The 16,286-nt window shown below is 40.8% G+C and overlaps 2 protein-coding genes across 3 annotated transcripts in view; both read right to left on the bottom strand.

Annotated features, from left to right (window-relative positions):
• Window positions 1-16,286, bottom strand: part of LOC139561635 (butyrophilin subfamily 3 member A2-like) — a 1,433,431-nt gene that overhangs the window by 39,844 nt on the left and 1,377,301 nt on the right. The window lies entirely within an intron of this gene.
• The window catches only part of LOC139560997 (Fc receptor-like protein 5), a 44,648-nt gene continuing 42,688 nt past the window's right edge, over window positions 14,327-16,286 (bottom strand). The window contains exons 5-6 of the mRNA XM_071377790.1: window positions 15,548-15,724; window positions 14,327-14,505 (exon numbers count right to left, since the gene is read on the bottom strand). Coding sequence (XP_071233891.1) covers window positions 14,483-14,505; window positions 15,548-15,724 — 200 coding nt within the window. The 3' untranslated portion in view covers window positions 14,327-14,482. The remainder of the gene's footprint in view (window positions 14,506-15,547; window positions 15,725-16,286) is intronic.

Raw genomic sequence — 16,286 nt, forward strand, 5'->3', positions numbered from 1 at the left:
TAGATATTATAGATATACTCCCTGGGGGCTGTAGATATACTCCCTGGGGGCTGTAAATATTATAGATATACTCCCTGGGGGCTGTAGATATTATAGATATACTCCCTGGGGGCTGTAGATATTATAGATATACTCCCTGGGGGCTGTAGATATTATAGATATACTCCCTGGGGGCTGTAGATATTATAGATATACTCCCTGGGGGCTGTAGATATTATAGATATACTCCCTGGGGGCTGTAGATATACTCCCTGGGGGCTGTAGATATTATAGATATACTCCCTTCGGGCTGTAGATATTATAGATATACTCCCAGAGGGCTGTAGATATTATAGATATACTCCCTGGGGGCTGTAGATATTATAGATATACTCCCTGGGGGCTGTAGATATTATAGATATACTCCCTGGGGGCTGTAGATATACTCCCTGGGGGCTGTAGATATTATAGATATACTCCCTGGGGGCTGTAGATATACTTATTTAATGATTCAGGAATAATTCAATATTAGAGATACACTAGATAGTTCTACTGGAAAGAAATGGAAGCCGTCAGCAGTCAGACGTCTTTGTCCCTCGTCTTATCTTTTTTCTTCACAAATCTTTTTTATATTTTTCTATACCTCAACTTCGAAATACTCTCCTGCAACCCGCCTCTCCCAATGTGGTGTAAATCTGTTTTTTTCTAAACTATTTTTATTTACCTCTGAACTGGAATCCCTAAACAGAAGCTAGCCAGCTAACTAGTAGTCAGCTAACCACTGTTAGCGGTCATCAGCTAACCTTTAGCTCGGAATGCTCTCGCCAGTTCGAACAACGTGACTCAAACCAGAGCATTCCAGACCTATTTTCTCACCATATCCCTGGATTCCTACCGCAAGCTCTGAACCTTTTCACCTGGATCATCGCAGCTAGCTAGCTGCAATACAAGTGACTACTCCTGGCTAACGTTACTGTTCCGAAGCAAGCACAAATTAGCCTGGAGCAAGCCCATGCTAGGCCATCTCCCGGCTAGCTGAAGAGGCCCACCCATCAGCCACTCCTTGGGCTACAAACATATTTTCGCGACGTCCCCTGAATGCCCATCTGCTAGCCACGGCCCGCTAGCTGTCTAATTGGACTGTTAGCTGAAGAGATTCCATCGGTCAATTTCTTGGGCCGCTATACTTATTTTGCCAATTGTATTTGGACCCCTCTACTACACGGAACCCCACTAATCCATCATGACTGGTCTATCGACGTCACCGCACGCGGAGGCCAAAACAGACTTTCCTCCGTCGAGACGTCCCTCTAAGGCCTTTCTGCTAGCTTACTAGCCCCGGTCTGCTAATCTGCTAGCTTGTTTAGCCTTGGCCTACTAACTCCTAGCTTGCTAGCCCGAATCGCTGTGTCTCCAGCCAGCCCAACCACTCACTGGACCCCTATGATCACTTGGCTACGCATGCCTCTCCCTAATATCAATATGCCTCATCCATTACTGTCCTGGTTAGTGATTACTGTCTTATTTCACTGTAGAGCCTCTGTAGAGCCTCTCGCCCTGCTCAATAAGCCTTAACCAACCATTTAGTTCCACCTCCCACATATGCAGGGACATCACCTGGTTTAAATGTCTCTAGAGACAATATCTCTCTCATCATTACTCAATGCCTAGGTTTACCTTCAATGTACTCACATCCTACCATACCTTTGTCTGTACATTATGCCTTGAATCTATTCTATCGCACCCAGAAACCTACTCCTTTTACTCTCTGTTCTGAACGTGCTAGACGGCCAGTTCGTATAGCCTTTAGCCGTGCCCTTATCCTACTTCTCCTCTGTTCCTCTGGTGATGTAGAGGTTAATCCAGGACCTGCAGTGCCTAGCTCCACTCCTACTCCCCAGGTGCTCTCATTTGTTGACTTCTGTAACCGTAAAAGCCTTGGTTTCATGCATGTTAACATTAGAAGCCTCCTCTCTAAGTTTGTTTTATTCACTGCTTTCGCACACTCTGCCAACCAAGATGTCCTAGCCGTGTCTGAATCCTGACTTAGGAAGACCACCAAAACCCCTGAAATTTCCTAACTATAACATTTTCCGCCAAGATAGGGGACGGTGTTGCAATCTACTGCAGAAATAGCCTGTAGAGTTCTGACTTACTATCCAGGTCTGTGCCAAAACAATTAGAGCTTCTACTTCTTCTTAAGACTAGGGGGCGATATTTTTCTTTTTGGCTAAAAACATGTACCCATTTGAAACTGCCTATTTCTCAGCCCCCGAAACTAGAATATGCATATAATTGTCAGATTGGGATAGAAAACACTCTGAAGTTTCCAAAACTGTAAAGATTTTGTCTGTGAGTTAAACAGAACTGATATTGCAGGCTAAAACCTGAGGAAAATCCAATCAGGAAGTGCCCCTGTTCTTGAAACCTCTCTGTTCCTATGCATCCCTATTGCCCATATAAAGGGATATCATCCAGACTTCTTTTTCTATGGCTTCCCTAAGGTGTCAACAGCATTTAGACATAGTTTCAGGCTTTTACTTTGAAGAATGAGCGTGAACGACCACATTGCGTAAGTGGATAGGTGGGGGCTCTCAGAGTGACTTGTGCGCAACAGAGAAAGCAGCCATTGTTACTCCCGGTCCTAGTGAAAAGCCAACTGTCCCGGTTGATATATTATCGAATAGATATGTGAAAAACACTCTGAGGATGGATTATAAACAACGTTTGACATGTTTCTGTGGACATTATGGATATAATTTGGAATTTTTGTCGGCGTTGTCGCGACCGCTTTTTCTGGTGGATTCCTGGGCATAACGCACCAAACTAACGGAGGTATTTGGATATAAAAAATATCTTTATGGAACAAAAGGAACATTTGTTGTCTAACTGGGAGTCTCGTGAGTGAAAACATCTGAAGATCATCAAAGGTAAACGATTAATTTGATTGCTTTTCTGATTTTCGTGACCAAGTTACCTGATGCTAGGTGTACTTATTGTTTTGTCGAGCGATCGATAAACTTACACAAACGCTTGTATTGCTTTCGCTGTAAAGCATAATTTCAAAATCTGAGACGACAGATGGATTAACAACATGCTAAACTGTGTTTTGTATTATATTATATTGTATTGTATTGCACTTGTGATTTCATGAAATTATATTATACAGTGGGGCAAAAAAGTATTTAGTCAGCCACCAATTGTGCAAGTTCTCCCACTTAAAAAGATGAGAGAGGCCTGTAATTTTCATCATAGGTACACTTCAACTATGACAGACAAAATGAGGAAAAAAAATCCAGAAAATCATATTGTAGGATTTTTTATGAATTTATTAGCAAATTATGGTGTAAAATAAGTATTTGGTCAATAACAAAAGTTTATCTCAATACTTTGTTATATACCCTTTGTTGGCAATGACAGAGGTCAAACGTTTTCTGTAAGTCTTCACAAGGTTTTCACACACTGTTGCTGGTATCATAGTTGAAGTGTACCTATGATGAAAATTACAGGCCTCTCTCATCATATGTGAATTGATTGCCCCCCATCTATCGTCAGAGCTCGTGCTGCTAGGCGACCCAAACTGTGACATGCTTAACACCCCGGCCATCCTACAATCTAAGCTTGATGCCCTCAATCTCACACAAATTGTCAATGAACCTACCAGGTACAACACCAAATCCGTAACCATGGGCATCCTCTTAGATATCATCCTGACCAACTTGCCCTCTAAATACACCTCTGCTGTTTTCAATCAAGATCTCAGCGATCACTGCCTCATTGCCTGCATCCGTAATGGGTCTGCGGTCAAACGACCACCCCTCATCACTGTCAAACGCTCCCTAAAACACTTCAGCGAGCAGGCCTTTCTAATCGACCTGGCCGGGGTATCCTGGAAGGATATTGACCTCATCCCATCAGTTGAGGATGCCTGGCTATTTCTTTAAAGTGCCTTCCTCACCATCTTAAATAAGCATGCCCCATTCAAAAAATGTAAAACCAGGAACAGATATAGCCCTTGGTTCACTCCAGACCTGACTGCCCTTGACCAGCACAAAAACATCCTGTGGGGTACTGAATTAGCATCGAATAGCTCCCGTGATATGCAACTTTTCAGGGAAGTTAGGAACCAATATACACAGGCAGTTAGGAAAGCTAAGACTAGCTTTTTCAAACAGAAATTTGCATCCTGTAGAACAAACTCAAAAAAGTTCTAGGACACTGTAAAGTCCATGGAGAATAAGAGCACCTCCTCCCAGCTGCCCACTGCCCTGAGGCTAGGAAACATTGTCACCACCGATAAATCCACTATAATTGAGATTTTCAATAACCATTTCTCTACGGCTGGCCATGCTTTCCACCTGGCTACCCCTACCCCGGTCAACTGCCCGGCACCCCTTGCAGCAACTCGCCCAAGCCTCCACCATTTCTCCTTCACCCAAATCTAGATAGCTGATGTTCTGAAAGAGATGCAAAATATTGACCCCTACAAATCAGCCAGGCTAGACAATCTGGACCCTCTCTTTCTAAAATTATCTGCCGAAATTGTTGCAACCCCTATTACTAGCCTGTTCAACCTCTCTTCTCATATCGTCTGAGATTCCCAAAGATTGGAAAGCTGCCACGATCATCCCCCTCTTCAAAGGGGGATACACTCTAGACCCAAACTCCTATAGACCATATATATCTATCCTACCATGCCTTTCTAAGGTCTTCGAAAGCCAACTTAATGAACAGATTAGAACATTTAGAATCCCACCGTACCTTCTCCGTTATGTAATCTGGTTTCAGAGCTGGTCATGGGTGCACCTCAACGACGCTCAAGGTCCTAAACAATATATCATAACCGCCATCGATAAGAGACATTACTGTGCAGCCATATTCATCAACCTGGCCAAGGCTTTCAACTCTGTCAATCACCACATTCTTATTGGCAGACTAAACAGCCTTGGTTTCTTAAATGACTGCCTCACCTGGGTTACCAACTACTTCTCAGATAGAGTTCAGTGTGTCAAATCGGAGGGCCTGTTGTCCGGCCCTCTGGCAGTCTCTATGGGGGTGCCACAGGGTTCAATTCTCGGGCCGATTCTCTTCTCTGTATACATCAATGATGTCGCTCTTGCTGCTGGTGATCCTCTGATCCACCTCCACGCAGATGATACCATTCTGTATACTTCTGGCCCCTCTTTGGACACTGTGTTAACTAACCCCCAGACGAGTTTCAATGCCATACAACTCTCATTCCGTGGCCTCCAACTGCTTTTTAAATGCAAGTAAAACTAAACGCATGCTCTTCAACTAATCGCTGCCCACACCTGCCCGCCCGTCCAGCATCACTACTCTGGACGGTTCTGACTTAGAATATGTGGACAACTATAAATATCTAGGTGTCTGGTTAGACTGTAAACTCTCCTTCCAGACTCACATTAATTAACTTCTTATGGCTGCAGGGGCAGTATTGAGTAGCTTGGATGAAAGGTGCCCATTTCAAACGGCCTGCTCCTTAGTCATAGTTCCTAATATTTGCATATTATTATTAATATTGGATAGAAAACACTCCAAAGTTTCTAAAACTGTTTGAATTATTTCTCTGAGATTAACAGAACTGATATTGGCAGGCAAAATCCTGAGTTGAAATCAAACCGGAAGTCAGAAATCTGAGATTGTCTGTATTCAGAGTCCCAAAAGAATTCCAAATGACGTATGGCAGGGGTTGCACTGCCTAGGGGTTCCACTAGATGTCAGCAATAAATAGAAATTCCAGTGAGACTTCTATGGTGTTCTGGGAGAGAATGAATCAGTCAGGTGTCCATCAAGCGTAACATCCCTCTTCCATCGTCAGAGCTCGCTCCGCATGCCACTGCCGTTCCATGGCTCACGCAGACAGAAGGAATATTCCGGTTGGAACTTTATTGAAGCTATATGTTAAAAACATCCTAATGATTGATTCAGCACTTAGTTTGAAATGTTTCTTCGACCGGTAATATCACATTTTGAAGTTTTTGTCCGATATGAAGCTGACCAGAATTAGCGTTTGGATATGTTTACCAAACGCGCTAACAATTGGACATAAATAACAGATTTTTTCGAACAAAACAAAAATTTATTGTGGACCTGGAGTTTCTGCTGATCGAAACCAACAAAGGTAATGAAATATTTATAATATATTTTGTTGTTTATAGTGACGCCTTCTTTGCAGCTGTGATATGCTAATTTGAGCACCGTCTCAGATTATAGCGTGCAGTTATTTTTCCTTAAAGTTTTTTTTAAATCTGACATTGCGGTTGCATTAAGGAGAGGTATATCTATAACTCAATGTGATGAGTATTCATGTTGAAACAACGGGCTATGCAAAGTCACTTGATGTTTTTGCATTTAGTGATTCTTGTAGCCTCAATGTAAACTCAGATTTCTTTTATATAAATATGAATTGAATCAAACAAAACACGCATGTATTGTGTAACATGAAGTCCTATGAGTGTCATCTGATGAAAATAATTGAAGGTTAGTGAATCATTTTATCTTTATTCTGGTTTTTCTGATTCTATAATTAGCTGGGAAAAATGCTATGATTATTTTTAGTTTTGTGGTGACCTAACATAATCGTTTGTAGTGCTTTCGCTGAAAAGCCTATTTGAAATCGGACAGGTGGGATTAACAACAAGATTACCTTTAAAATGATATAAGACACATGTATGTTTGAGGAACTTTATGAGATTTATGGTTTTTGAATTTGGCGCCCTGCACTTGGACTGCAGCCATAAGAAGTTTTTAAGCATCTCCAATCCAAAATTAAATCCAAAATTAAATCTAGAACTGGCTTCTTATTTCGCAACAAAGCATCCTTCACTCATCCTGCCAAACATAGCCAGCAGCATACCACCCTGCATCCCTGGCTTGCTTCTGAAGTTAGTCCTGGTTGGTCCCTGGATGGGAGACAGGATGCTGCTGGAAATGGTGTTGCAGGGCCAGTCTAAAAATAAAGATAACATAATTCCTCAGGGCAGTGATTGGGGACACTGCCCTGTGTAGGTGCTGTCTTTTGGATGGGACATTAAATGGGTGTCCTGACTCTGAGGTCATTAAAGATCCCATGGCACTTATTGTAAGAGTAGGGGTGTTAACCCCCAGTGTCCCTGCTAAATTCCCAAGCTGTCCCTCATACCATCACGGTCACCTAATCATCCCCTGCTTACAATTGGCTCATTCATCCCCCTCCTCTCCCCTGTAACTATTCCCCAGGTTGTTGCTGTAAATGAGAACGTGTTCTCAGTCAACTTACCTGGTAAAATAAAAAATAAAATACCCTCGTAAAACTGACCATCCTACCGATCCTCGACTTCGGCGATGTCATTTACAAAATAGCCTCCAAAACCCTACTCAATAAATACTCAATAAATTGGATGCAGTCTATCACAGTGCGATCTGTTTTGTCACCAAAGCCCCATATACCACCCACCACTGCGACCTGTATGGTCTCGTCGCCAACCCCACTGGCTCCAGGTCATCTACAAGTCCCTGCTAGGTAAAGCCCCGCCTTATCTCAGCTCACTGGTCACTATAGCAGCACCCACTCGTAGCACGCGCTCCAGCAGGTGTATCTCACTGGTCACCCCGCCTTTCCTTCCAGTTCTCTGCTGCCAATGACTGGAACGAACTACAAAAATCACTGAAGCTGGAGACTCATATCTCCCTCACTAGCTTTAAGCACCAGCTGTCAGAGCAGCTCACAGATCACTGCACCTGTACATAGCCCATCTGTAAATAGCCCATCCAACTACCTCATCCCCATACTGTATTTATTTATTTATCTTGCTCCTTTGCACCCCAGTATCTCTACTTGCACATTCATCTCCTGCACATCAATCACTCCAGTGTTTAATTGGTATATTGTAATTACTTCGCCACCATGGCCTATTTATTGCCTTACCTCCCTTATCTTACCTCATTTGCACTCACTGTATATAGACTTATTTTTCTACTGTATTATTGACTGTATATTTGTTTTATTCCATGTGTAACTCTGTGTTGTTGTTTGTGTCGCACTGCTTTGCTTTATTCTTGGCCAGGTTGCAGTTGTAAATGAGAACCTGTTCTCAACTGGCCTACCTGGTTAAATAAAGGTGAAATACAATTTTTTAAATATATATATACACACAGTACCAAACTAAAAGTTTGGACACACCTACTCAAGGGTTTTTATTTATTTAGAATATTTTCTACATTGTAGAATAATAGTGACGGCATCAAAACTATGAAATAACACATATGGTAACCAAAAAAGTGTTAAACAAATCAAATATATTTTAGATTTTAGATTCTTCAAAGTAACCACCCTTTGCTTTTGACAGCTTGGCACAATTTGAGATTTATTTAAAAAAAAAATCTGTTAACGTCGAGAGGCAACAAAGGCAGAACACTGTCAAGTGTTGAAGCGTGTAGCATGTGCAAATCATCTGTCCTCAATTGCAACACTCACTACCGAGTTCCAAACTGCCTCTGGAAGCAACTTCAGCACAAGAGCTGTTCATTGGGAGCCCCATGAAATGGAAGAAAAGTCACACAAGCGCTTTTATCACACCCAAGGCTCAGTAATGTATTCACGTTGAAGGTCTCTCTTGGGAATCTGTCTTTCATCTTCAGGTGTAAGTTCTGATTGTCCACAAGATGTCACAATGTCCTTTCTCTTAGTAGCTGTTTCCTTGCACTCGTTCTGTGAGAGTGGGCTTCTGAGGAGGCTAATCAGTCGCGTTGACGCTTCCATTTTGGGTAGGAGGGCCGTGTAGACAACCGGTGACTTGAGAAGAATAAATCGGGTGGTCTTGCTTGAATTTACCTTCCTAGAAACAGTAATCAACCTTAGCGTTGATTGTTAAGAGGTACCTTTGTCCTCTTCAACCTTGTGTTGCTTTTCGGGGTTACAACTAGTCGTAGACTAGCTCCAGTGTGTGGTCCCCACGTCTGATATGTAAATTATTAACTCACATGTTTATAGAAAGGAGCGTTTGTCTTCATGACATGCTCTCTGGGCTCCCAGAGCGTAGCTAGTTACGAGGCAAGGTATCACAATTTACTATGATCTCATTAAACAACTAAAACCACAGCCTCATCATCACAAAAACATTCTCTTTGACCTGGATATTTTCTACACATGAAAAGGATGTAAACATCATATACACATTATGAAAACTTCAAGTTACAAAATTCATTATAATGTACTCATTTAACTTTTAATTACATCACAAAATCGACATACATTTTCATATTCCATCTATCATTGTTACCACCATTTTGGCTGATGAAATATGTTCCAAACATTACAGCATACAATGACATTCTAGACGATTCTGTGCTTCCAACTTTGTGGCAACAGTTTGGGGAAGGCCCTTTCCTGTTTCAGCATGACAATGCCCCCGTGCACAAAGCAAGGTCCATACAGAAATGGTTGTCGAGATCGGTGTGGAAGAACTTGACTGGCCTGCATATAGCCCTGACCTCAACTCCATCGAACACCTTTGGGATGAATTAGAAAGCCGACTGCGAGCCAGGCCTAATCACCCAACATCAGTGCCCGACCTCACTAATGCTCTTGTGGCTGAATGGAAGAAAGTCCCCTCAGCAATGTTCCAACATCTAGTGGAAAGACTTCCCAGAAGAGTGGAGGCTGTTATAGCAGCAAAGGGGGGACCAACTCCATATTAATGCCCATGATGTTGGAATGAGATGTTTGATGAACAGGCGCCACATACGTTTAGTTATGTAGTGTATAAATCTCATGATTCAATGATTATTTAATTATCACTATCACTATGAGCATTTAGAAGATACTCAAGGCCCTGGGGGCTGTAGGGGGAACCTGGAATGGAGTATTTAGAAGATACTCAAGTGAAATTAAAAACGGAGTGGTTTTGATGTCATTCAGAACAGATTAAAAACAGGCTACATGATTGAGGAAAATAATTTATTTCATTCTATATCATACAAAGACAAAAGCAATATCTTATTTAGATGAGTCATTGAAAAATAATGGTTTTGCACAAAACAACCACAATAAAATAGGCCTACATTAGTTTAATGATTATGTTTCATGTTTAAATCAAATTTAAAAAAAATTATGATGTACTATAGACCAAAATGGGAAAATAAAGTAAATAATTATAATATTTGAATTCTCCTCTCCTGTATGTTTTCTATCTCTGTAACATGTAACGGTATAACATTATACTGAACCTGTAACAATAATGCCTGAACCTCAACACCTATCAGTTGATCTGTATAGACATGAAAAGTTAAGGCATTTACAATGTATCAACCATAACGCTATACAGTATATGACCAGTATATGATTAAAGGACAGCTGCTAAATGAATAATACAACATATTAAAACACATAAGGATAATATATCTAGCAGCTTTACAGCCCCGGGATTCCACATTCCACTGAAAAGGCAGCGCGCGAAATTCAAAAAATATTTTTTTAGAAATATTTAACTTTCACACATTAACAAGTCCAATACAGCAAATGAAAGATAAACATCTTGTAAATCCAGCCAACATGTCTGATTTTTTAAATGTTTTACAGCGAAAACACCACATATATTTATGTTAGCTCACCACCAACTACAAAAAAGCACAGACATTTCTTTCACAGCACAGGTAGCTTGCACAAAACTGACCAAATAGAGATAGAATTAGTCACTAACCAAGAAACAACTTCATCAGATGACAGTCTTATAACATGTTATACAATAAATCTATGTTTTGTTCGAAAAATGTGCATATTTCAGGTATAAATCATAGTTTTACATTGCAGCTTCAATAACAAATAGCACAGAAGCAGCAAGAACAATTACAGAGACCAACGTGAAATACCTAAATACTCATCATAAAACATTTATGAAAAATAGATGTACAGTAAATGAAAGACAAATATCTTGTGAATCCAGCCAATATTTCAGATTTTTTAAGTGTTTTACAGCGAAAACACAATATAGCATTATATTAGCTTACCACAATAGCCAAAAACACAACCCATTTATCAGCAGCAAAAGTTAGCGATCGCAAAAAAACAGCAAAAGATATAATTTTTCACTAACCTTGAAAAGCTTCATCAGATGACAGTCCTATAACATCAGGTTATACAATACACTTATGTTTTGTTCGAAAATGTGCATATTTAGAGCTGAAATCCGTGGTTAGACATTGTGAAAACGTAGCAACTTTTTTCCAGAATCTCCGGATATATTTCTGACACTCACATATTCTGACCAAATAACGGTTGTAGAATGTCCTTTTTTCCTCTCGAATTAGCAACCAAAGCTAGTCAAGTGGCGCGAAGCTGTCCATCGTCACCAAACGCAGAGAACGGAACACGCCAAAACTCCAGATAAACTTTCAATAATCTGATAAAACTATATTGAAAAAACATGCTTTACGATGATATTATCACATTTATCAAATAAAATCAAAGCCGGAGATATTAGCCGTCTATAACCAAAGCTTTTCAGAAGCCAATACTGATGCCTTCCTGAACAAAGGAAATTGGGGTCATTTCATTCCAAGCTCTCGTTTGACCATAGATATAGCTAGACACCCCATTTCACAGCCTATTGACATCTAGTGGAAGGCGTATGAAGTGCATGTATACGAAATAGATTTCAAGCAAACGATTGGCGAGGCCCTGGAACAGAGCCTCGATTTCAGATTTTTCTGACAGGAAGTTTGCTGCAAAATGAGTTCTGTTTTACTCACAGATATAATTAAAACGGTTTTAGAAACTTGTGTTTTCTATCCAATAGTAATAATAATATGCATATTGTACGAGCAAGAATTGAGTACGAGGCAGTTTAATTTGTGAATGATTTTTTACAAAGTGAAAACAGCGCCCCCATATCCCTAAAAGGTTAATACATTTGATCAAATGTACATACAGTACATATAGTTGAAGTCGGAAATTTACATACACCAATACATTTAAACTCAGTTTTTACAATTATTTTTTTATATATTGTACCAGGAAGATATATATTCGAAGTGGCTCCATTTATATTATCCAGATAGTTGGAGGTTCTAGCCAGGAATCAAATTTTATGGTTCACTTTGACATTTTGTGCCATGCTCTCCCGTCAGATGGTACATCCAAGATACTTAACAGAGTCTTTGCTGCGACTACTATGTAACCTACTACCAGGTTAACATCTGGGGATTTCCTCAGTTTCACTTTGGACCCAGACAAGATGGACTCTGTTTTTCCAAGGTAACAGATTTACTGATATTCAGAAGTTCAGCACTGAGGGACTTCTCAACCACATTGTTTTGTTGTTGGAAACCAACAGTGCAGAATCATCTCAGTCACATGTAAAGGCAGATTTCAGATCATTTATATACACAACAGAAAGAAAAGGGGACCCAGTACACTCCCTTGGGGTACCCCACAGTTCAAGTTTTTGGGTTTAGACAAGGTCCCATCCATTAGCCATTTTTACTGCTAAGTTGTGAAAGCCCATGGCTCTTAGTTTGATTAACAGAATCTCATGATCCACTGTATCCTTTTGGAGATCTAAAATAACATAACCATACCACAACATTTCTCTCCGTCAGTTGCTTTGGAATGGTCAAGTTCTGTCAGTTGACTCAGACACCTTTTCAAATGAAAAAACATCTACTTGAATCCCCTGCTGTTGAGTAAAACTGCTGGACTTGACTCTCCCTATAGCAACCTGATTGACAAGGTAACTTGCTAACTAATGTATTAGCTATAGTTGTAAAATAGCTATTCAGACTGTCTGCAACCATGGGCTTATCTGATGTAACCTTTCCTCCAATGTCCAAGCTAAGATTGAGAGCTTTGGTCTTTAATCTGTTACTGTAACCTAACAGTTTCAGAAACTAACTTAATTTACTCTGTTCCTATTTTCAACTATTTTGACATTAAAATATTATTTCTTGGCCTTCTGTATCATCCTGTTGACCTCATTTCTTAATTTATTATAGTCTATAAATATATAATGTGCCCTGGATTTCCTAAACTCCAGAAAGCTACAGCATGTAAAAACAATGATTTATAAGGGCCCCAGTTCTCAGTTTTCAATAAAGCAGATTCTCAAATTCTCAAACAATTAACAAAAATATCTGCACTATAATTCTTCACAGACCTAATTTTTATTGACAATTAAAAACTGTTTTTTGAACATTCCTTTCCGACAGAAAAAGAAAATGATGGAATGATCACTGAGTCCATAGTTTACAACCCCACTGTTTGAAAACACAAGGTCAATGATGGTTTTGGTAGAAGGACAGACCCTGGTTGGCTCATTTATCAGATGGTATAAGGCAAATAAATTACAAAATAATTCTTAAGAGCTTTTAAAAGTAGCATGGCCCTTTTAGAGCATATCTGTATTAAAATCACCAGTAACAATAACCTTTGATTGACCAAAGTCTGTACAGTTGGAACAAGTCTCATCCAACAATTCATTAAACTTGTGCTGGTCTATAAGCGGGTTCCTATGATAGGTTGACGTTTTGTTAATAAAATGTCCAACCACACAGCTTCAATCTCATCATGGTTTATCATGGTTTAAATCTAATCTATAGTTCAACCCAATATCTGATCTTACATAGATAAACTCCCCGGCCTTTGCGATTGCGGTCTCTTCTAATTACTACATAAATTTCAACTTCAATCTCTGTGTTTTTTATCCAACCATGTTTCGGTAAAGCAAAGCACTCCCACCTTACAGTTACAAGAGAGTAGGCGAATTTCCGCAATCTGGGAAAGAAGCGTTGAGATTAAGAATTTCTAGAGTCAAGTACATTTGTGGCCTGCTGGAGGTCATTTTTCAGGGCTCTGGCAGTGCTCCTCCTGCTCAAAGGCGGAGGTAGCGGTCCTGCTGCTGGGTTGTTGCCCTCCTACAGCCTCCTCCACGTCTCCTGATGTACTGGCCTGTCTCCTGGTAGCGCCTCCATGCTCTGGACACTACGCTGACAGACACAGCAAACCTTCTTGCCACAGCTCGCATTGATGTGCCATCCTGGATGAGCTGCACTACCTGAGCCACTTGTGTGGGTTGTAGACTCCGTCTCATGCTACCACTAGAGTGAGAGCACCGCCAGCATTCAAAAGTGACCAAAACATCAGCCAGGAAGCATAGGAACTGAGAAGTGGTCTGTGGTCACCACCTGCAGAATCACTCCTTTATTGGGGGTGTCTTGTTAATTGCCTATAATTTCCACCTTTTGTCTAATCCATTTGCACAACAGCATGTGAAATTTATAGTCAATCAGTGTTGCTTCCTAAGTGGACAGTTTGATTTCACAGAAGTGTGATTGACTTGGAGTTACATTGTGTTGTTTAAGTGTTCCCTTTATTTTTTTGAGCAGTGTATATTGTTCCAGCAGGTGGAGCTACAATGTAACAACATACAGCATTGTGACTCACAGTTCTATATTAGAATTCCATGAGTTCCATTCTGATGGTTGTTATGGTGATCAGGTGATCTCAGCCTCACTCTTCTTCAACATGATCACCTGTTCAACACAGAAGTAGTTCATCAGTGTGGCCATGTATTTACTTATCCAATACAGAACCACTTAGAAATGGAAATCATATCTGCTACTTAGAATCGTGCTTATATCCAGCTCTCCCATTTCAATACCATTGAAACTCTATATTGGTCTCATCTGAACATAGAACCCGGTCCCATTGAAACTCTATGTTGGTCTCATCTGAACATAGAACCCGGTCCCAATCAAACTCTATGTTGGTCTCATCTGACCATAGAACCCAGTCCTATTGAAAGGTCCAGTAACATTTGGCAAACTGTAGGCGCTTGAGTTTGTTGTTTGATGACAGCAAAGGATTTATATGACAACCCTCCTAAACAACTTGTGGTTATGTAGATGGCGTCTGATCGTAGTTTTGCAGACTTTCTGACCCCAAGACCCAACTAACATCTGCATTTTTTCCAGCTGTGATCACTGTACGTGGGGTCAATATAGAGACACGTCCTCTTCCAGGCCGATTGTTAACATCTCCAGTTGCTTTAAACTTCTTCATTATTGCCCTGATAGTGGATATGGGCATTTTCAACCGTTGAGCTGTTTTCTTAAAGCCATTTCCTGATTTGTGCAGCTCAATAACCTTTTGTCGTACATCATTACTGTATTCTCGGGTCTTTCCCGAGTAATGGATGACTATGGCCTGTGTGTCACCTCGTATGTATACCTCAGTGAAACAGGAAGTCATGGCTTGCTACGTAAGTGTTCGTAATCACGAAGGTGAACTAAAAAATGTAAAATATGAATGGTAATATACTTCAGTTAGATTTGACTCATTAGAATTCTTGGGGGTGCCAATAATTATGGAGAAATTATAATTTTTTTATTGTAATGTAACTTCAATTAAAGGTTTGATTTTTGTGAACATTTTTAATAAAAGACCAAGAGGATAAACAGCCCCCCCAAAAATTCCACTGCCAGTTTTGCTCATATTTACCAATGGTGTCATTATTAGTTGAGGGCAATGCATTTTATTGGAATGAGGTGATCCTGTATAAACTCAGGATCTCACCTTGAGTCCTGCTCCTGCAGCATTTCACCAGCAGTATGATGGTCACCAGCAGGTAAGGAGACCCCACCAGTAGACTACACAACAGCCTGGGTAGAGACATGGACAACACTGGGACTGCTGGAGATGGAATGGGTGGAGACATGGACAACACTGGGACTGTTGGAGATGGACCTGCATCTGGAGAAAGAATGAGACCTGTATTATGAGCACATTTATGGGTAGGGAGACCCCACCAGTAGACTACACAGCAGCCTGGGTAGAGACATGGAAAACACTGGGACTGCTGGATATGGAACTGCAGTTGGAGAAAGAAAACTATTTAAAACAAAACTGGAGATGGTGCTGGAGAGAGACATGGACAACACTGGAGATGGTGCTGGAGAGAGACATGGACAACACTGGAGATGGTGCTGGAGAGAGACATGGACAACACTGGAGATGGTGCTGGGTAGAGACATGGACAACACTGGAGATGGTGATGAAGAGAGACATGGACAACACTGGAGATGGTGATGGGTAGAGACATGGACAACACTGGAGATGGTGCTGGGTAGAGACATGGACAACACTGGAGATGGTGCTGGGTAGAGACATGGACAACACTGGAGATGGTGCTGGAGAGAGACATGGACAACACTGGAGAGGGTGCTGGAGAGAGACATGGACAACACTGGAGATGGTGCTGGAGAGAGACATGGAAAACACTGGAGATGGTGCTGGACAGAGACATGGACAACAC

Source organism: Salvelinus alpinus, chromosome 31 (assembly GCF_045679555.1).
Source record: "Salvelinus alpinus chromosome 31, SLU_Salpinus.1, whole genome shotgun sequence".
Taxonomy (NCBI): Eukaryota; Metazoa; Chordata; class Actinopteri; order Salmoniformes; family Salmonidae; genus Salvelinus; species Salvelinus alpinus.